This window comes from Mustela lutreola, chromosome 6, assembly GCF_030435805.1.
Source record: "Mustela lutreola isolate mMusLut2 chromosome 6, mMusLut2.pri, whole genome shotgun sequence".
Lineage (NCBI taxonomy): Eukaryota > Metazoa > Chordata > Mammalia > Carnivora > Mustelidae > Mustela > Mustela lutreola.
The window spans coordinates 103,288,076-103,309,848 of NC_081295.1; the positions used below are offsets into that span (position 1 = coordinate 103,288,076).

A 21,773-nucleotide genomic window follows, 5' to 3' on the forward strand; every position below is an offset into this window, starting at 1 on the left:
AAAAGCATGAGTTTTTCCAACTCTTCTAAAACCCAGTCATGTGTACTGACTCATCCCGCCACTCATGCTCAGTCATCCTTAGGAAGACATGAGCACTTAATAACAGGGATATATTAGTGGTCCCACGACTGTGTTTAGGAGAGAAGAGGGTCTTCTATTACCTGTTATCTCTTTTTTCCCCACTACCAACTACTGAGTTGCAGTAACTACTAACCTTGGTCTGGACCATCACCTCTAGTCTCCAATGTGAAGACCAATGACATCTTAAGACACAATCATAAGACACCTGAAATAATATTGAGCTCAACAGAGCTTCCATCTTCTTCTGGGACTAAGCTTCAGTGTATGGATAAGTAATAGTGTCCTAATCAGACTCACTGCACCAAGGCTTGGGCTATACTCAAATGCCAGTTTAGGATGTCCTGGACTCTGCAGCCACAGTACTCCAGCTCAGTCTTGGCTGATCCCCCATAGACTCAAGCCATTCCCTTTCTACTCTATGATCAAACCATATGAAATTCAACCCATGTAGACCACATCCTCCCTCTCTCTTAGAGTCCTCCAATCAAGCTACTTCCCCACCTTGAAACGGTCTCCTCATACTCTGCCCAACATGACACAGATTAGGTGCTCAATATCTGTTAAATAAGAAGGGGGGAGGGAAGGAAGAAAGCAGGGAAGGAAGGAAGGAAGGAAGGAAGGAAGGAAGGAAGGAAGGAAGGAAGATCAGAAACACGGTTCATGTTTTCATTTGATATGAATGAGTTTTAACCCATCATGTCATGTAAAACTTGTCATTTTAGAAAAGTAAATGGTTTCCAATGAGCCTCACTTTCCAGTAATAATACAGCACCCTGACCCCTGCACAGAAGTACCCAGCAACAAGCACAGGCCCACAGACCACTCAGTGAGAGCTCAACATTAAGTAGTGAAACTAAGCTTCATCCATATCGTTTCTCTAAAGCAGTTTCAGAAATCTGACACAACAGATAACCTCAGAGTGTCTTCCAATGAAAGAAAACAAGCCACCATATCCCATCTCAGAGCTCACTCTGCTTTCATTCACAGCTTATTGCAAGATGACCTACTTACTGCTAGGTAAATTGCAACTGCCTCACTATGTTGGTCAGCTGAGACTGTAAATGTAAAAGTCCTTTGAGCAAAGTCAAAGCCACAAGACAACTGGGCGACAGGAACACCCTATTTTTACAGATGTTGTCATGGTTCTGGCATGCACTGAGAAAACGAGAACAGCCAACTTGCGAAGTTGAATCAGATATTTCCTAAAAGATTCACTTCATTTCTGTAAAGAATGCTTGGATTTCATTCTTCTATACAAGGCAAATAATGTAACTTATATTTTTTTAACTTTTAAAATAGTTGTAATTTGATGAAAAGATTAAAAAGTTTAATCAAAGTTGCTACTTAAACAATTTACAATGCATAACACTGGAAAAGGGAACATCTCTGAAGTTAAGAGAACTAAGATATTTAGCTTACAGAAAGCTATAAAAATACTTAAGGATTAAGGAATTGGGAGAACTCAAACTGAAAATACGCAGAGCCATTTGGGGGACCCCTCATTTCACTGGTGAGCAAGCTGAGGCTACAGGAAGTGAAGTGACTTGTCCAGGGTCTCACAGTGTGCTAGCAGAAGGCCTAAGGTGTGGACTTAGGTCTCTTGAATTTCAGACCAGAATCAGCATGAAATTTCTCCTTCACATTTAGAAAAGAAATCCTTACAACTCACACTCATTTTTCCCTCAGGTCAGTAGCCCATAGGGGGGTGATTCCTTTCAGTGCACCATTTGCAAAATAATCCTCACTAGACCAAACACAACACCTCAAACGACCACCTACACCCCACAGAACAGCCACTTTGCCTCCAGCATTATGTCCTTTTCTCATCTCATACCAGAGCTACTATCAACAATGTCTCTGAAATGGACTTGTACTAAGGTGTAAATAACCAATACAAGCTCTAAGAATAGGTTATTCCCAGGGGTTATCTCGGGTCAAAAAGATTGACAAAACTGTAAGCTAATTATGGAGTTAGAGGAATATACTGTCTGATAAATAATAAGTATTCAGGAAGTATGTGCTGAAGATATAGTGAGAAGATGAGTGGAGTTGGGGAGACAGACAGGGACAGCATACTCCACTTAGGCAGAATGCTTTATGTCCAAAGGAAAGAAAGAAATGGCCTGTTATAAATCTTCTACTCAGCAGATGGCTACTAAGTATTTCCACTTTTCCATAGAGCAGAAGATAGTAATAAGATAGATAGAAGGTATCAAGTACTTAGAGTCTAGTAATTCCTTTTCAAGCACATTACTTCTTTTAATGCTCAAAACACACCAATCTGTTTCACAGATACAGTAAGACCTGGGTTAAATTTCCTTCTCTGATGTAAGACCTTTTAAGTTCTCTTTCCTCTGCTACACCAAATTTATACGGACTTTCTGTACCATTCCAGAAAGAGCTTTTACCTATCAGTGAACCATCTCATTTTATAGAAGCCAAATCTGATTCTTAAAAAGATTTATTCCTTTATTTTAAAGGGGAGGGCAGAAGGAGAGAGAGACTCTCAAGCAGACTACCAGCTGACCATGGAACCCAATGTGTGGCTCAATCTCACAACCCTGAGATCATCACCAGAGCCAAAACCAAGAGTTGGACACTTAGCTAACGGAGCCACACAGGCACTCTGATGCAAAAAGTGATTTAAGGGACACACAGTAAATATAGAAATGAAACTAGTCAAACATTCTTCCTTGCAGAACACAAAATAACTATTGGTTCAGAGTGGTAGACACAAGAATGTTATCAAAGGAAATTCAATTCTTTCATATATCTCTTATTAACATATAATATATTATTTGTTTCCGTGGTACAGGTCTGTGATTCACAGTGCTCACCAAAGCACATACCCTTCCCAATGTCCATCGCCTAGCCATCCCAACCCTCCCACTCCCCTTCCCTTCAGCAACCCTCAATTTGCTTCCTGAGATTGAGTCCCTTATGGTTTGTCTCCCTCTCCGGTTTCATCTTGTTTCATTTTTCCCTCCCTTCCCCCATGATCCTCTATCTTGTTCCTCAAATTCCTTATATCAATGAGATCATATGATAATTGTCTTTCTCCGATTGACTTATTTCACTTAGCATAATACCCTCTAGTTCTATCCACGTCATTGTGAATGGCAAGATTTCCCTTTTTGATGGCTGCATAGTATTCCATTGTATATATGTACCTCATCTTCTTTACCTATTCATCTGTTCATGGACATTGAGGCTCCTTCCACAGTTTGGCTATTGTGGACATTACTGCTATAAACACTGAGGTGCAGGTGCTCCTTCAGATCACTGCATTTGTATCTTTAGGGTAAATACCCAGTAGTGCAATTGCTGGGTCGCAGGGTAACTCTATTTTCAGCTTCATGAGGAACCTCCATACTGTTTGCCAGACTGGCTGCATGAGCTTACATTCCCACCAACAGTTCAGGTAAGAATAAGAATGAAAGCTGCAGGCTAGAAAAGATGGATCTCAAAATTCTTCTACTTCTAGAGTCTCTTAATGTAATTACTGCACAAGTAAAAGTATAATATTGGGAGGAAGACTGGCAGAGAGTTCTGGAAGGTGGTGACCTGTGTTCAATTCCTGACCTCATCACATACTAGCCCTGTGGCCTTTCTGGGCCTCTGTTTCCTCTCATGTAAAGTACCTCCTCACAGAGGTGCTGAGAGACTAAAATGACACATGCACATGGTTTAGAATAGCACCTGTCCTACAGTGAACCATGGTGAGGACTATCCCTTAAACTCTTTTATTCACACTACTTGACATTGCAGTCAGGCAAAAGAAAATCCCATATTGAGTTTGTCAACACAGGCAAATATTTCCAAGCCGAGATGTTTGCTTCCAAAGACAACCTCTTCAAAGATGTTTTAACTATTTTGGCAGAAACAAATGTAATCAACACATTTTTAGTGAGTGCTTCCAAGTTTCACAAATGTGTGAAAATGCTCCACAAAATATTTTTAACAGCAAAGATGGCACAAATATTTTGAAAATTCTAACTGGCTAAAACTGTCTCCCTAAAAGGAAGAGTTAAATAGAGGATAAAAGCAAAAAGTTGATAGAGTTCAAGTGTTAATCCTCTAAATTAATAGCTACCTTTAGCAAATGCTCATTTATTTCTTATTCAAATAGGGGGGATATAAAATAACTATTTTTTCTTGTACAGCAACAGTTTCAAACTTTCACATATCCTTCATTTAACTGAAAAGACCAAGGCAACTTTTTTATAACTAAATAGATATGCCTTATGCAACTTTTTTATAACTAAATTTTCACAGACTGGTTATGAAATCCAAAAAACTAGCAATGGTAAAATTTTTTTAAAAATTAGTAAGGCACTTCATTTAAAAAGATGAAACTATTCAGAAAAGAATGAGCTAGTCAACTGTAAACCAAAAGACCCTTGTTTTCAAAATCTGTAGATGAAACTTATCATATAAAAGGAAAAACAGGGTGGCTCAGTGGGTTAAGCCTCTGCCTTTGGCTCATGTCATGATCTCAGGGTCCTGGAATAGAGCCCCGCATCGGACTCTCTGCTCAGCGAGGAGCCTCCTTCTCCAGCACCCCCCTCCCTCACTGCCTGCCTCTCTGCCTACTGTGATCTTTCTCTCTGTCAAGTAAATAAATAAAATCTTAAAAAAAAAAAAAAAGAAAGAAAGAAAAGAAAAGAAAAAGAAAAACATTCAGGTTTTATCCTAGTGCTTAAATTCTTTTTTTTTTTTAAGATTTTATTTATTTATTTTGAGACAGAGTGAGAGAGAGAGAGCGCATGAGCAGAGTGGAGGGACAGAGGGAAAGAGAGAAGTACACTCCCCACTCCCTGCTGGGCAGAGAGCCTACTGTGGGAACTGAACCCAGGACTCTGGGGTCATGCCCCAAGCTTAAGACAGACGCTTAACCAACTCAGCCACCCTAGTACCCTATCCTAGTGTTTGAATCTTAAGAGCTCAGTAGCCTAAGATTCAGAAAAGATTTGGTTAAAGAAAAAAATACCAATTATATGTCAGTGAGTTTGAATATTAATGTAGTCTAACATTTTGAGATGGTTCTCAATTTTTTTTAATTTTTATAATATAAAAATCAATTAAAAAATTAAACTCTTCATTATGTACAGATCAACTTAATTTGTACAATATCCCACACCTTATTTCTCATCCTTCTCTCCTTGGCTTCCTTCTTGGGTTCCTGCACCATACACTGCAATTCACCAGGGTATTAAAAGGAACAAAGGAATAGTTTCATTTTCATTAGTTAATATGGCTACATAGTGTAGTGGGAATTTAACGTTATTCATAATTATCATCTTAGAGGTCTAACTTTCAGGTGACTAAGTTTACAGTTATGGTCCCTGTTATTTGTTTTATTTATTTTTTTTTATTTTTAAAGTTTGTTTTTTTTTTTTTTAAAGATTTTACTTATTTATTTGACAGAGAGAAAGAGATCACAAGCAGGCAGAGAGGCAGGCAGAGAGGCAGGCAGAGAGAGAGAGAGGGAGAAGCAGGCTCCCTGCTGAGTAGAGAGCCCGATGCGGGACTCAATCCCAGAACCCTGGCATCATGACCTGAGCCGAAGTCAGCGGCTTAACCCACTGAGCCACCCAGGCGCCCCTGTCATTTGTTTTAAATAAACAATGGGATATACTGTATGCAGAAAAGAGCTATATTATATTTCTCTCAGAGTGCCTTGTTTTGGTTCAATATATAACAGGTACATCATAAGTGCCTGGTAGAGAAATAAAAGGAGAGAGAGATGGAGGAAGAGGTGAAAACACTAAACAAACAAAATGGTATGCAGTTCTGTACATGAGTTCATAGAAATTTAAAAGTGAAAAAGATGTATATGGGGAAAAGTGAGTAACGTGTAACAGGTAAGAGTTCAGTTTGGTCGACAGCTGGGTGACATCCAAGCTCTTCTGCTTAAATTATTTACCCTTCCTGAGGCTCAGTGTCCTATTCTGTAAAATGGAGCCAAAAATAAAACCATTTCATAAGTTTGCTCCGAAGATTAAATATCATAATGGTGGCATGTCTGGCATGCAGTAGGACTCAACAAATACCATCATTATTAACAGCAGTATCATGATCCAGTCCAATACCCTCCTTTCCTAGAGAATGAAATGGAGACTTAAATGAAAAGAGCTGTCTAAGTCATACAGCTCTCTGGGGCAAAGCCTGACTACAACTCACACCTCCTACCTTCTGGGCCTATAATCCACACTGCTTATCAGAAAAACTACCTTGGGGCACCTGAGTGGTTCAGTCGGCTGAGTGTCTGCCTTCAGCTCAGGTCATGATCCCGGGGTCCTGGGATGGAGCCCGGCATTGGGCTCCCTGCTTCTCCCTCCCTCTGCTGCTCCCCTGCTTGTGCTCTCTCTCTCTCAAATGAATACATAAAATCTTTAAAAAAAAAAAAAAAAGGAAAATATAAACTACCTTGAGAAGAGAATGAGACACAAATGCTAAGCTAAAGTGATACTGGTTCCCAAAACGTAGTGTTTTTAACATGTGAGAGGGTGCCTAAAACAGGATGCCATGTTCTTATGCTCCACCAGAGCATACTCTGATCGGATAAACAGGGGTAAGGCATTTCCAATAAGCATTCCATAAGCAGGGACTCTGGAGTCCCCCTTGAAAACCACCACTGTAGGCGAGGAAGAGTAACAACTTCCCTAGTCTTGGCCAGAATCACCTGTGGAACTCCTCCCTAATCTATTACATTAGCATCACTGGGGTGACTTCTAGGCACCTGTATTTTGTAGAAAGCTCCTCAAGTGACACCTACATCTGCTCAGTTAAAGAACCAATGGCCTATACACAGAGGAAACAACCAGCTTGGTTGATATCAATGTAACAAGACTAGAAAGAGGTGGGATTGTGAAACTAGAGAAGTAAAGGAGTGCTTTGTGGGAAAAGCTCAAGGGCAAAGGTAGGAAACCTTGTCACAAGGTACAGGAAGCACATGAGTCTTAGACAAGTAAGAAATCTCTCAAGAAGGGGGCTGCAGTGAGCTCATTATTCCCTGTCCCCAAACATGGCTTGCCTTTGCCACCTCTGTTTATAACGCTCATCCTTCACAGATGAACATCAACTCCTATAAACATCAGCCCTGCTCTGACCTCACAGCAACAGCCTTCAGAACTCTGACAATTCATCAAAGTAGGTTGCTGAGTAGTTCAGCTCGGTTAATGTCATTTACTGTGTTGCTATAAGGACATGCTTTAACCTCAGTTTTGAGTTCTTAATTCTATAAAAGAAGAACTATTTTGCATATTCATATGGTTCTTAAGATAAAAGACACAATGTGTCTGACATCTTTTTTCCAATTCCAATGCAATACACAAATCTAAGATACTCTTTTTTTTTTTTTTAAACAACTCCTAACCCTAGTCAAAATTAATGCAATTATGAGATTTTATTCGGTGGGCACTCAAGGAGGGCTGCTGAGTAACTTCCACAGGGCTCTGTGGCTGGAAGGGCTCTCTCGGTCGGCGCAGGAATTCAAGCATTTAAGGAGGAAGTAGACTGGTCACTTATACCAAAAATGATAAACTTCACAGGCCCAGGGAAGTTTAAGTCAGAGGACTGTACTAATTCAAAAGTTAAGAAAAGCACAAGAACTGTATCCTCTTTTGCTCAGAAGTTAACTCAAAGTCCTCAACCCCAAACCTGCAGACAACTGATCGAGAGAAAGAAAGGATGTGACAGGGAAGACATAAAAAAGATCCTGCAGGAACAAATAAGGAAGGAATGTTGGCTAACCGATCATTTCTGAGGCATAATGTTAATGAAGGGGCTGAGCACCCCCATCTGCATTTAATTCTTCAATAAAAAATGCAGAAGCCAATGCAAGATAAAGAGTTTCTGTGCATAGTTCTAACCAAAGGTAATTAAGCAAACAGAATCAAGCACCTGCAAGGTTAACCAGGAGAATGTCCTATGGAGAGTACCCAAGCTGTTGGTTCTGACTCTTTGTAAGCTCAAAAATGAAGAATCTTTGTCTGGACTGCAAGGAAGTAAGACGTCAAACTCCTCAGATAAATATGACACTACCTCATTCGGCTTTGTGAAGTACCCCATATGACAATTATTCAACAAATGTAACTGGCAGGTTTGTGCCTTCTTTTCATCATTGAAGTTTCAAAAATCTATACCAATTAGAAGGGTAAAGTCCTTTGGCATGAGAATATAACAAGTGTGTGTGTGGGTGGGGGGGGTTATGTAGCACTTAGGAAAAAGATTTTAAGAATTTCCATTATTGAAAAAATGTAAGGCTTACAAGAAGCCATATTATATACAATAAACAGCTGGAGAACATGAAGCAAAACAAGCGGTTTCATTCCTAAACACAGAACAGCTAAGTAGTTTCCTTTTGCACTGACACAGAGGCTATGCTTTCTTTTTAAAATGTAACCCCTGAAAAATGTAAATCTAAGAGCTGACATACTATTGGCAAGGCGGGGTAGTGTGTCTATATAGAAGAGTTTCCCAGAGCTCTGCAGCTAAGGTCCACGAGGATCAAGCACACTGACCCTGACAAAACCTCATTCTATTGCTGTGCGGACGACCCTAGCTGACCTCGCCAGGACTGTTTAACATCACATACGCCATTTACGTCCAGAGTTTTTGTTGAAAGACAAAGTGAGAAAGAGCTTAAAGAAAAGGCCCTCTACTCCCACCTAGTTACATGTAGAGGTTGTCTGGGTAATGCATGTCTCAACCAAGTAAATAAATACTCACTTCCATTTCAGAAGACAAGTGAAAACTCCAGAGAAGTCACTTGTCTAAAGCTAACTATCAGTGTTAGGAATAAAAATCTCAACTTTCTGGCAGTCAGTGTCATACCGAAATACCTAGGACATGCCACCCAAATGATGTCTGATTTTAGAAAGGGGCTGGGGAATAACTCATAACAAAGAGACAAAAGAGATTTGGGTGATTTTATCTGTGATAATCACCAACACACACACACACACACACACACACACACACACACACACACACATGTGGCACGCACAGAATTAAAAGCAATTATGTGAGTGTTCCAGTGCATGAAAACTGGTGGAGAACTGGAACTGGCTTTCCAAACTTATGGATCAGCAAGTCAGTACTGACTGATAACTGGACTGTATCCTCCCAACATGAATCATGAAGCTATTATCTTCTCGTGACTGTTTTCTGATGCAATTTTTGCCTACACTGCACCCAGTTTCCAAAGGCTCTTCCATAGGAAAAGTCAAGAAACGTGAACTAGAGAACTTCAAAAGATGCGCATTCCCTTAAAGTGATGCTTTTCTAAGTCTTCCAACAGTAACAAAAATATGCAGGGGTTTAAATTTAAGTGCGATCAAAGAATGTGGATATCACAGAAAATAAAAATCATAGTAACCGAACTTAAGGTTACAAATAACAAAATGCACCAAGAACTCTCCAACTTTCACATAAACTAATCTGAATACAACTTTTTAAATAGACAAATTACAGAATCTCAGTCAGATATGAGTACCTGAGTCCTTATTTACACCTTAAGCTCAGACTCCACATTTCACTTACCTCATTTCCGTCTGTGTCCTTGGAAGCAGAGGACACAATGGTACAGAGGGAATGACATCTCTTTTTTTCAAAGTGAAAATGGTATATTTCACAAGGGCAAAATCTCTCAGTGTTTTGCTTCCCTTGAACACTGCTATTATTTTTTGATGGGTCTTCAGAAAACCCACTTTTTTCAAATGATCTCTCCGTACCATAGTGAATAGAACTCAAGCTGGCTGCCTTTGGTAACATTAAAACATCAGTCTTTCTTTGGAATGTTATTTCTCTCCTGCTGGCATCATCTAAATGTTCCTTCCTCTTTACACAACATGGAGTGCTGTCTGTTTCTGGAATCCTTTCCTCCAGGTCACTAACTTTTACTTCTCTGTCACGGTCATTAGCAGAAGTGTCCCCATAGTGAGACAGACTGCTTGCAGTACTCGGCACCAGTTTCTGTTTCACACTGTCAACTACAACTTGTGTCTTCCCTTGCAGATGCGGAATCCCAGCATCCAGGGTGGGGTCTAGGACAACGGCGTCCTCCCGTACCAGTCCCCTGGGTAAAAGAGCTGGCTGTTCCTCTGAGAGCTGAACGCCACTCTTCTTCTTGCCTTCATTTTGCTTGTTTGGCTCTACTGAGTCTCTGTCACCTATAATTGTCTTGATCGGCTTTCTCCTGAAATATTTTCTTCTGGGAGAGTATTTTTCAGGGCTCAAAGGAGTTTTGGCAGGATCTAAATACTGTTCTTCTTTCTCGGCTCTGACACATCCACAGACATTCCCCATTTGATTTGTAGGAAATCACAGTTCCACAGATTCACTCATTTCAAAATCCAGGACTTCCTTCGAACTTTTGCAGTAAGTCTGAAAATTCCACTCTGACCTCTAATTCCTCGGACTTTGTGACCATCCTCTTCAGCATGAGGCCATTTTGCTTATGAGAAAAACACACGCAAGAAATGCCATGGCATCTTGCCCAGCTGGGTCCCTGTGTCTCATTAGACACCGTGGCTTATTTCTGGCCACCAATCCTCTTACACAAACATTACTGCTCACTGTAAAACTATAACGCTGATGAGCTTTCAAGGCAAACCCTTAGCTTTATCGTATGAGCAGACTCTGACCCTCCCTTTAACTTTCAGTTTTCTGAAATGCAGTTACACTACCAAAGTTTGCTTTAACCTTTGAAACTATTGGTGGTTCAACAAATCTGAGAGCAAACAGAAAGCAAATACCAGTCAGGAGTCATTTAGCAAAATGCCTTTCAAATGTTGTTTCAGAGAATCTCTAACATATAATTTTTTTCTTAAGAAACACTAACTAATTCTGGTACTTGCCAGAAAAGGGGGAGCTCAAAAATTTCTGTAAATTATACTAAGCTTTTTTTCAAAACATCAGTCATTAGAAAACAAAAACAGGATGATTTGCTAGCTGTAGGAGAGATAATAAATGCTAAATTCCTAAATACTCAATAAAAATTATTTCTAAAATCAATCTCATAGTAGCGCCTGTGTGGCTCAGTTGGTTAAGCATCTGCCTTTGGCTCAGGTCATGATCCCAGGGTCCTGGGTTCGAGCCCCCCATCAGGCTCCCTGATCAAGAAGAAGTCTGCTTCTCCTCTCTCTCTGTCCCTCCCCTGACTCTCATGCTGTCTCTCATTTTCTCTCTTAAATAAATAAAATCTTTAAAAAATGATAATAAAATTCAATATACCTCATAAAATAGTTTATAGTATTTTTCATATTACATATCAATAGAACTTTTCATATTTTGTATTACATTTTTATATGCCATTATATTTTCCAAGCCATTTTCCTTATATGGTTATTAGGATTTTTACATAAGCAAACTGATCAATTTTATGATTTGAAGCATGAAATGCTTCGCCAGAAGAAGCACATAGATGTGTTTCTTATACATGAATGAAGGTAGCTGAACTTTGTAGGTAACACTTACAATTGTACCCTAGTTAAATATTATGTAATTTTACTAGGGCCTTGCTATAAAAATAGTAAATCAATATGGAGCCTGATTATTTAAGGTGTGCATATTTCTAAAACTGAGTCATAGATACGGTAAAAAGAAAATCAGTATAGCATGACTGGACTTACACGTAAGCAGCTATCATTTGACTAAGTAGAAAAACATGATAATCACCATTCTCTAGGTAGTCTTTAGACTGATCGCAAGATGGAACTCATTATACTTTTCTAAATAAGAATATTCAATTAAACAGTCAAGTTAGCGATGTTGCCAATACCTGCTAATGATAGGCCTGCATGATGATTAATCACTGAAAGAGAAAATTAAACCATGTCTAATGGCAAAACTGAATATCCGAGAAGATAAAGGGCAAAAATAAAGTCTCAGATTTGGGTTTATTTTTAATTTAATTTTCAATGTCTTCATTGGCAACGGAACATTACTGACAAGAACATAAAAGCATAATGGCTGATACCTGTACTGGTGAGATAAAGGCCCAACCGCTGATGTGCACCCCATCCACCCCTCCCTGAAGCTCCGCCAAACTCACCAACTACCCATTCCCAGGCCATTACACACTGCTCCCTCTCCCAGAAATGGCCCAGCTTTAAGTCTCCACCTGGTAGCTGGCATTCATCCTGCAAAGTCTATCTCTAGTATCAGTGAAAATTTCTCTAATACTTTCCTAATACCACAACACTCCTCCTCTATATCCCTTATTTATACTGCAATGGATTCATTACAAGTCGATTGTATTTATGAACATTCTCCTAAATAGACACAACATCCTCCATTTTCCTAGCATCTCTGGATCTAGCATATGGTAGTTACTGATAGAGAACTATTGTGTTGATAATGCTTACCTTCAGAAAGCCTGACTGGAAAAGAGATTCAATTTGTGATGCTCAAAACAAATATTTTTTAAATAATAAATTGATCTGGACACCTGGGTGGCTCAGTGGATTAAGCCGCTGCCTTCGGCTCAGGTCATGATCTCAGGGTCCTGGGATGGAGTCCCACATCGGGCTCTCTGCTCAGCAGGGAGCCTGCTTCCCTCTCTCTCTCTGCCTGCCTCTCTGTCTACTTGTGATCTCTCTCTGTCAAATAAATAAATAAAATCTTTAAAAAAATAATAATAATAAATTGATCTTATGAAATTATTTTCCTTATTTATATAAAGACCAAAAAAAAAAAAAAAAAAAGCCAAGTCACTTTGAGTGAGAATGATTACCACTGCTATAAGTAGCCTTCTATTTTGGCTTAACCAGTAAAATCATTCTGATCCAAAATTATCATACTACTAAGAAATTATCATACTCCAGCCCCTGTTACTGGATCTCCCTGATAGCAAAAGCCCAGCTGAGGGAACATTTACCTGTATTAGCTACCCTGAAGTCTGGCTGGTGACACCTGGTTATTTCATTTAAATAAGAAGGAACATTTTTATTTTACCAAAACATTGTTGTGTTCCACTTTAAACAAATCTGGATCTAATTTCTAAATACTGGTGATAAATAGTCATAATATCTCGTCATCTGGGTCCTAAAATACACTGGATTCCATACTATATGCCATAGGACCATTAGGATTCTATTAGAAGTAGTTCTGTGGCTGGTCTTCTTTTTTCCTCCAGTGACAAAATGCAATGAGTTTCTTAATACATAATTCTTTTTGAATGACCTTTTGCTTTAAATTTCTTCAAACTTAGGATCGAATTCCCAACCATTCACTCACATTTTGGTCTGTCATTTCCTGGCTTCTGCTCCAACTTGCCTGATAGTATTTCTTCCAAGGTCTCCAATGTCCTCCTTCAAGGTAAAACTAGTTGTCGGTCTTCATTTTCTCACGCTCTTCAGTGCCATTTTGTAGTGCTCACCATTCCTTTCTACTTGACATTCTCTTCCCCCTAGATTCAGCAACACTGCATTTTCTTGTCATACCATCCATCTATCCAAATATTCTGTTCTTTTCTGTTTCCCCAGGTGGATCTTCTTCCTCCTGCACCCCAAATCATGGGTCTTCCCCAAATGTCTGTCCGTAGCTCTCAGCTCTTCTCTATACATGCTCTTTTCTTGACTTCTCTGAAGATCCATTCTCTCCGAAGTGCTCAGTGACCACTTTTATACCGATAACTCTAAGTGCATTACCTATAGCAGACACCCCAGCTATGCTCATGTATCTCCAAGAGTTCAGCACGCAGATGCACAGAACACCTGGCAGTCCATCAGACCCACTCGGGCAATCCTTCTTTATTCTTTCTCCCCTGACCATTACCCTGTCTCAGTCGTCTACTGGTGTGTGGTTTGTTTTATATCCCAGGCTGAACAGTTCAGAGTCATCTTTAATCCCACTCCTTCATCCTCTGTGCCCTGTTGCCAAATCCATTCCTTTCTTCCTTCAAAATGTCATCCCTTGGATTCAGTTTTTCATCCCCATCTGAGTCCTGGCCTTTATCATCCCACTCAGAAATTACTGCCTCAGCTTCCTGGCTTCTATCTCCCTAACTTCAGACCTGGCTCATTTAATCTATTTTATGTAAAATTGATAGATGCAGTTTCCCCAAAAATTATTTTTCAAGTTCAGATTGGTTATGTGATATACCCAATGTCATCAACTGCCATAAGTAAGAGTCAATGGTAACACTTAGCTCTGCCTCCTGCCACAGCCTGGGTGCTTTCCTCAGCCCCACAGTCCCCCAAGTCCAGACACAACCTGTCTCACAGCTATGTTAGAAATGATGGGACTAGCTCCTTGCTCCAATAGGCCTTTAATCTTCCCATGTGGAGTTCCTGCAATTTCAACCCTGCTCAAGGTTCTGGGACCTAATCCACTGAGGACTGATTAAAGGATCCCTGAGAATACTGCTGAGGATCTCCACATGAAATCTGCTTTCAGCCAGTTCTACTTAGTCTTTACCCAATTCTAGAAAAAGGGTCTGGCTTCATGCCCAAATCCCAGCCTTGGTTAGGGCTCAGTCACCTAGCTTCCTGAGAAAGGTGTGCTCTACTAATGGGGCCCCTCAGATCTTTAGGTTCCTGCCTCTAGCCCCTGTTATTGGATCTCTCTGATAGCAAAAACCCAGCTGAGGGAATATTTACTTGTATTAGCTACCCCATAGTCTGGCTGGTACACCTGGTTGCCAGCATCTCCTCCAATTTCCTACTGCTGCAATTTTGATCAGCTGCCTGTTCAGGTCCTAGAAACTACCTAGACTCTAATTCCCACAGCTCTCCATACCTGTCAGATTTATCCTGTTCCCAAATGAGCTCCAGGTACACTATTTTCCATCATTCCCTTATAAACCTTAAGTCCCAGAACATTTTTACAAATTAAGAAATAAGTCTTACTCCCCTCGTGATTTGGTTTAAAACCTCAGCTCCTTTCTGAAGCTGGTAAGTTACCTCTTCCTCCTTCAAGATCTAACTGAACAGCAGTCAATCAGTAGGATTTCCCGCATGCCTACTATGGGTCAGGCTCTGGGTTGCATACAGAACATGCTTAAGCAGAAAAATGGATAATGAACTAAAGCACATTCTAGAGTTAGAATTTACCTTAAATCAAATAAAGATGATTTGTTTCAAAATGCATCATTTTACAAAAAAGTAAAAATCCAAATCAGCTCTCAATGAGCACAGATGTATTAGAGAGATCATCGTAAATTAACCCGCATTTACTCAAGGCATCTGGGTGGCTCAGAGGGTTAAGCCTCAAACTCTGGGTACCTGATCTCCCAGCGGTGGGACTAAGCCCTTCCGGGCACCACGTTCAGTATGGAGTCTGCTTCAGATTCTTTCCCCCTCACCCTCTGCCCCTCCCTGCTCTTGTGCACATGCTCTCTCTCTCTCTCTCTCTCTCTCTCTCAAATAAATAAATTAAATCCTTTTAAAAAAATCTGCATTAATCTCCTCAAATCTTGTTTGAGAAAGCTCTCCACAAAATACGGCTACTTCCAATTCAGGAGATCCCTTTATGAAAATTATACTGCCATCTAGCGTCTATCAACAGGAAAAAGTAGTTCTCACTGAGAAACTAGAATGCCAACAAAAACCATTCTAAGTAAGGAATGAGTCATAGAATGTTTATGTATCTAAGTCAAGTAACACTGTCCAATAAACAAAAGAAATGTGTCTGCATTCAGTAAAAAGAAATCTTTGTCTTCCAACACTAAGACCGAAACCGCTTAAGCTGAAAGCTGAACAAAAACCAAAATGGCTGCATTAATGCCTCAACCAGGCCTGATTTTAACGACTGAGCCACCTAAGCGCCCCAACAAGGCCTGATTTTAAACAAAGTAACCTTTTTACTCTCTTCCACAAACCTCCCCACCTCCCCTTTTAGCCTTTGTTTCAGGAACCAGGAGCCCTCCTGAAAACATGATGTGTGTGGCCGGCTACATGTACCAACAACTCCCATGGAAACCAGCGAGACTCTGCTTTTCCCTATAAAACGCCGGAGCCCCTTCCTCCAGGTAGCCTGCTGCTGCATCCTCTGCCCAGCAAACTGACAGAGCTCTTGTTTCTCTCTATAACGAAACTTTTGTCTTCGCATTATATATTTCAGCTCCTGAGCACAGAGGTCTGTTTTCGACAAGATTACAAACATCATCTTATATGCTCATGGATAACAGGGGGAAAAGGGTACCAGGTTCACAGGTAGTAAGTTACTGGAAAGGAAATATTCAAATATACTGTTTAAGAAAAGGAGCCTGAATTTTACTTTCTTCCATATGATATAAATGGCATATTCATTCTTTGTATCAACCACTTGAAAATCAGCAATAAGAGACTAAAAGAAATTAAAATGAAGAAAAATTAAGCTTACCTGAAAGTGCAAAATTATTGTCCATATTAATCCCAAAGTCAATTTGGGATTTCCATCTGTTATGTCATCATTTCTAATATTCACTAATTTCACCTGTGTTATATGAAAAGAAGAGATAAAGCCAACTTTTTCAAACCAGCACACAAATTATCTTTACCTACATAAAAGCGATTCTAAATTACACAAAGAAAATAAATCGAAATGATCTAAACACCAGTAATCCTCAAATTAATGTTACTTCCTATCTCCACTAATCTCCATTTTATACTGCAAATTACAGAGTAACCAAAACGGAAAAAACAATTGTTACTTTGGTTTTTCTTTTAGAACAAGTATTAAAAGCATTCACTTCTCAAAAGGAAAATACAACTCAGATTGAGAATTCTTAAATACTTGAGAATTGAAAATTAGATATAATTTTGTCACTTGAAAATAAGCTTTATTTTACTCTTACCATTAAGAAACTGTTCTGAACCATAAAATAGTTCAGTAATTTTCTCATACTTCTGTTACAAAATGGGGGAATAAAACTAGCATCATTTTTCTATTTATCTACCATAAAGTGTTATCAAAATAAATAAACACGTCACTGGATATTTGGGAGACTGCTCAAATATAAAAATAATAATAACACAGGGACTTAAAGCTTATTAACTATCAAATTATGTATTTTAGGTAACCAAAGGCAGTAATGATACTTATTATTTATATCCTGGATAAAAATAATTAAATATCATGAATTAAATACAATAATAACTAACATCTTACTTCCTGGACAAAACAGTGCCAAAAACATTTCAGACAAGGAAACAGAATTAACCATCATCAGACCTCCTGGAAACTTCCACTAGAACTAAGAATAAGAAGGTAAATAAAAGTAACATTTAACCTTATTTAAGTACTGTTAATCAAAGTTTAAAAAATAAAAGCATTTTAATGTTCATTATAAACTAAATAAATCAATAATAAAAAATAATGTTTACCTGTCCCTATTTCCCTCCCTTCCTTTTTCCCTTCATTAACAAGCAAAAAGTTGCCACCTCTGATTTCTCATTGTTTTCAGTAATTTTACTTTCTCCTGATTTTCCTTTTTCTCCTTTTTTCTACTAATTGAAAAATTACCAATACTTTGACTTATACCTCTACAACACCACAATGCCACCAAATCATCCAATATAGTGTTCATTCCTTAACATTATTTCTTCTAAAACCTCAAGCTACTTGGAGACTGTTGTCAGAAATATTGCTTTATGTTTAACTACTTTTGACTACCAATATTATCTATTATTACAAAAAATATTTTAAAAATTGCCTTACCACTACTAAGTATTAAAAATGTTTACACTAAGTTTTTTCAAGTATTATATAAATTATTTTTTATAAAAATAATTTTACAGACTAAGTATAAATAATGAAGAATTGCCCCACTACTAAGAACTGTTCATAGGCATTCTTAACATTCTGTTGCTACTAAAATATCATTAACTTCCTAGGCAAAGCATTCCGATTCTAGCAGAAGGAAAGTTAGTAGCTCTTATTCAGATGGAAATGCAGCCACTTATAATTCCTCTGGGCTTACACCTACTATTAACTTCCTTTTCTTTGGAGCAAATGTTTGAACATATTTTTAAATATTTGTCTCACAAAACCACAAACTCAACCATTAGAATTCGCAAATTTAACCTTTTCATTCCCTGACATGTTTCTATGTAGATTTACTCCGTCATATATGTTTATAAGATTATAGTCTTTGAGAAACATCATACCTGGCGTCTTTTCAAATAGTCAAGTGCAATTTGTACATTCTGTAGTCTGTGAAAACGCATCCGACCCTTTTCTCTGGGCTAAGAATAGAAAAATGCAGGGTATAAAAAACATTATAGTTTCTGATACCACTAACCATGCTAAAGACACTTATGATAAATATACCCTATAAATATACTTTATATTCATCTTAACATGTCAAAACAGTATTTACTATTCAGTAAAACCATCAGATATCTTTAAAGATGCTTTTATGATTTTGTATTGTCTGAAACTGAATTTAAACAACTAGGTATTTCTCTGAATATGTTTTATTTAAACACATGATTTATTCTATATGCTTTATTTAAACAAAAGAAAAAGAGAAAATACCACAAAACATATAGACTTTTTATAGTTACTATACTACAATTCTAGCCTACCGTTTTATTAGCTTTGGATGCACAGAAAGAACTAAAGACTGTTCCCCATTTTGCCTTCTTAATAAACTCTCTTGTTAAGCAGATTTTTATAATTACATATGTATAGCATGTTAATGAAAATGAGGTAAAGTAGCATGCAATTAGTATAAAATCACCAAGAGGGAAAAAGACAGAGTTTTACTTAGCATGATAAAGGAAGAAAGAAAAGCAATTAAAACCATATACTATATTTCCTCTTTATTTTAGCTTTTTACAAAATCATTTGGACTCTAATAATTAGTTTCGCAATGCTTAGGGATGGACATGATTATTTACTGTCTCAGGAAAACCGACAATCCATAATTTTTTTGATGCTGTTTTCCTTGAGAAAAGCTACAAGCTTTCAGAATGAAAACATAAGGAGATAGAGCTGAGAAGATGCTTAACAAAAATACAAAGAATGGAGTTGAAATTTACCACATAAAATCTTCCAAAAGGAAGAAAAAAACCTGACAGCTTATCTTCTCAAATATGAATAGGTTATTACAGCCAAAGTCACCATAATGAAACAGACAGCACACTACAAAATGGAAAAAAGGTTCTATGTAACAGGTAGAAATATTGTTGGTGAATTCATCCATTGGATCCAAAAAAGGCACAATTTCCAATGGAATCAGGGGCACTTGGGATGTGGATGACAAAAGAAGCGTATCTGTCTTGCAAAGGTGGGCTGAAGTCAACTAAGTGTAATGAAGATGAAACAGCTCTGTGGGTTCTACCAGGACTCCAAATTTTAAGACCTTCCCCCCTTCTAAATAAGACGTATAGAAAATACGTAATGTCCATCAAATACCTATTGCCAGTATGAGTTAAAGCATAAACTTAAATAGTAAAAAAATTTTCATAAGTCTGTTCAAATAAGGCAACAGTGGCCACATTTGAAATATAAATTGCAGAAGTGAAACAAATTTGCATAAAAATTAGCAGGCTAGTTGTCAAGATTTCCATATTTATGTAAAAGGTGTATAAAATTCTTTAGCTAAAATGCTATCATATAATTTAAGCACCTATGTTCAATTACTATGCACTGCACAGTAACATCAATAAATTTAAAGAGAAAATATTTCCTTCATCCAGTTTTCTGGTACACGCACATCCATCTCACTGTGGGTTTTGGTCCTTTCTCTAATTTTCTAAAAAGGAGCCCAAACCCGTGGGTTACTTCTCTACCACATTAGCGCTCACCACACTGTAATGGCTAGGTTAGTCGAGTTATGGGGGCCGACACCTACCCCCTTATCCTCATCCTCCACATCCTCATGCTGTTCATATTCGCATGCTTCTGTTGCACTCACCAATCGTAAGGTCTTCAAAAAATCTCGCTCCCTTGGCTAATGAATATAACGGACAGAAGATAGAACAGCAAAGACACAAGACAGACCAGAAATGAAAAGAAGAGCATGAACAGAACATAATGAAGGAGAACAGGTAACCAAGAAGGGGAAGTCATGATCACAAAAAAGGAAATGACACCTGTGGAATGGATTAGACCATTTTTCGGAAAGCAATGTTTATTTCTTTGTTATATGTCAGTCTTTTAATATGTGGTTATATTATGCATCCAACCTCTGCTAAGCAAAAACAAAAACAAAAAAACAACCCCAAAGATAAAAAAGAAGCAAAAACAAGAATAGTAGTTTAAGTATAGAACTGATTATATAAGCAAAGTAATCAAAGTGCTTCGATCTCCTAAATTCACATCATTTGAAGTCTGAAAATGATTAGGAAGCTAACCAGAACTCGTTTTCAGGCAGAATTCACAGTGCAAAAAAGGTGAATGTGTCACAAATCTGAACAGTGTCTACTGACAACACACTGGTCCCATGTGGGCAGGATTACATGTTCTGCAAACTAAATTAAGAAATTTTAAACTTACCAAGGTATCTCCTGAAAGAACCTCTAAAAGAGAGATTAAATTGTGTCCATCCCTTAAGTCTTCATAGAGATCATTCACATGTTTTCGAACCTACAGAGAGAAAAGCAGTTTAAACTTTTGGTCCTGAACTTGGGATCATCTTTAACACTCAAATAAGAACAGGGACAAGTAGAAAACATTCCTCATATGGTGTTCATTTTCACAGTGATATTTTCATTTTAATTCTCTCATTACTTAAAAACTAAATTTAAATTTAAAAATCAAAAACTAAAAAAGAGTAAACTTCCAATAAATAATTCCTAAAGACAAACAGAATTGTTATATTTTTAACATGCTACAATTAATACAGGCTTGGCCAACCACATGGGGTTACAATTTTTTAGATACAAGGCAATGGCAATCACCTTCATAATTCCTGGTATAACAGCCAGGGCAACCCTCGCAGGAAGAGCACCCCTTCCCCCAACCTGAGTTGGTCTTCTATTCTCTGTGCCATAAGATCCAGGATCAGAGACACACACGCTATACTTTAAAAATCTAGAAATACAAGCTAGGTGAAGGGTCCATGAGAGTACACATATTTACTGTTTTTGAAACTTCCCTGTGAGTCTACACTTATTTCAAAATAAAAAGTTTTTAAAAATTCACATGTGTCAAGTTGGAAGACCTCTGCCCAAATTTTCCTCTGCACATTAATCTTCTTGTGACAGAGGGTTTTTATAACCATGTTAACACCCACACAAAGTTAACACTTAACCTATAATAGCTTCTTCCTCCACTCCACAGGCCTGATTGAAGCCTGTGATTTTAAAAGCACAAACCAACAAAGATTTCCCAAAAGCTTTCAGTCTGCCTAGTAAGGATATCTCCTATAAGTACTTGGCCTACTGCAAGGTTTGTGCTAGAGAGACGAATGTCAGAGCAGACTATTAAGATGGCTGTTCCACAGAGGGTTGGCATGGTACCATTTTCTCACCTTTTAGTGATTCTAGGCTGCATTACTTTGTGCTGCTCTCATGAAAGGAGACAAGGAAGTGGTCTAGAGGCAGAAAGCAGAAATCTACCTACATTACGCAAAGGGCACACGCCCTACATGCTTGCCAGTTGGTGTAGTAAACTCTTAAAGGTTTTGTACATATGAGTCAAACTTCTTTGCACTTCTAAAATGTCAAGTGAGTATACAGCACAAAATAATATAAAGATCTAAAATATGAATACGTGGGGCGTCTGGGTGGCTCAGTGGGTTAAGCCTCTGCCTTCGG

At 38.3% G+C, this 21,773-nt stretch overlaps 1 protein-coding gene across 22 annotated transcripts in view; it reads right to left on the bottom strand.

The window, feature by feature from the left end:
• The window catches only part of DST (dystonin), a 469,784-nt gene that overhangs the window by 204,183 nt on the left and 243,828 nt on the right, over positions 1-21,773 (bottom strand). For 14 of the 22 annotated variants that reach the window (XM_059178308.1, XM_059178298.1, XM_059178319.1 and 11 more), the window contains 4 exons: positions 20,512-20,601; positions 19,931-19,966; positions 18,177-18,254; positions 16,411-16,503 (listed from right to left, as the gene is read on the bottom strand). In XM_059178308.1, coding sequence (XP_059034291.1) covers positions 16,411-16,503; positions 18,177-18,254; positions 19,931-19,966; positions 20,512-20,601 — 297 coding nt within the window. Of the gene's footprint in view, positions 1-9,627; positions 10,505-16,410; positions 16,504-18,176; positions 18,255-19,930; positions 19,967-20,511; positions 20,602-21,773 lie in introns of those variants that run through there. The other 8 variants (XM_059178300.1, XM_059178306.1, XM_059178320.1 and 5 more) reach the window with 2 other exon arrangements.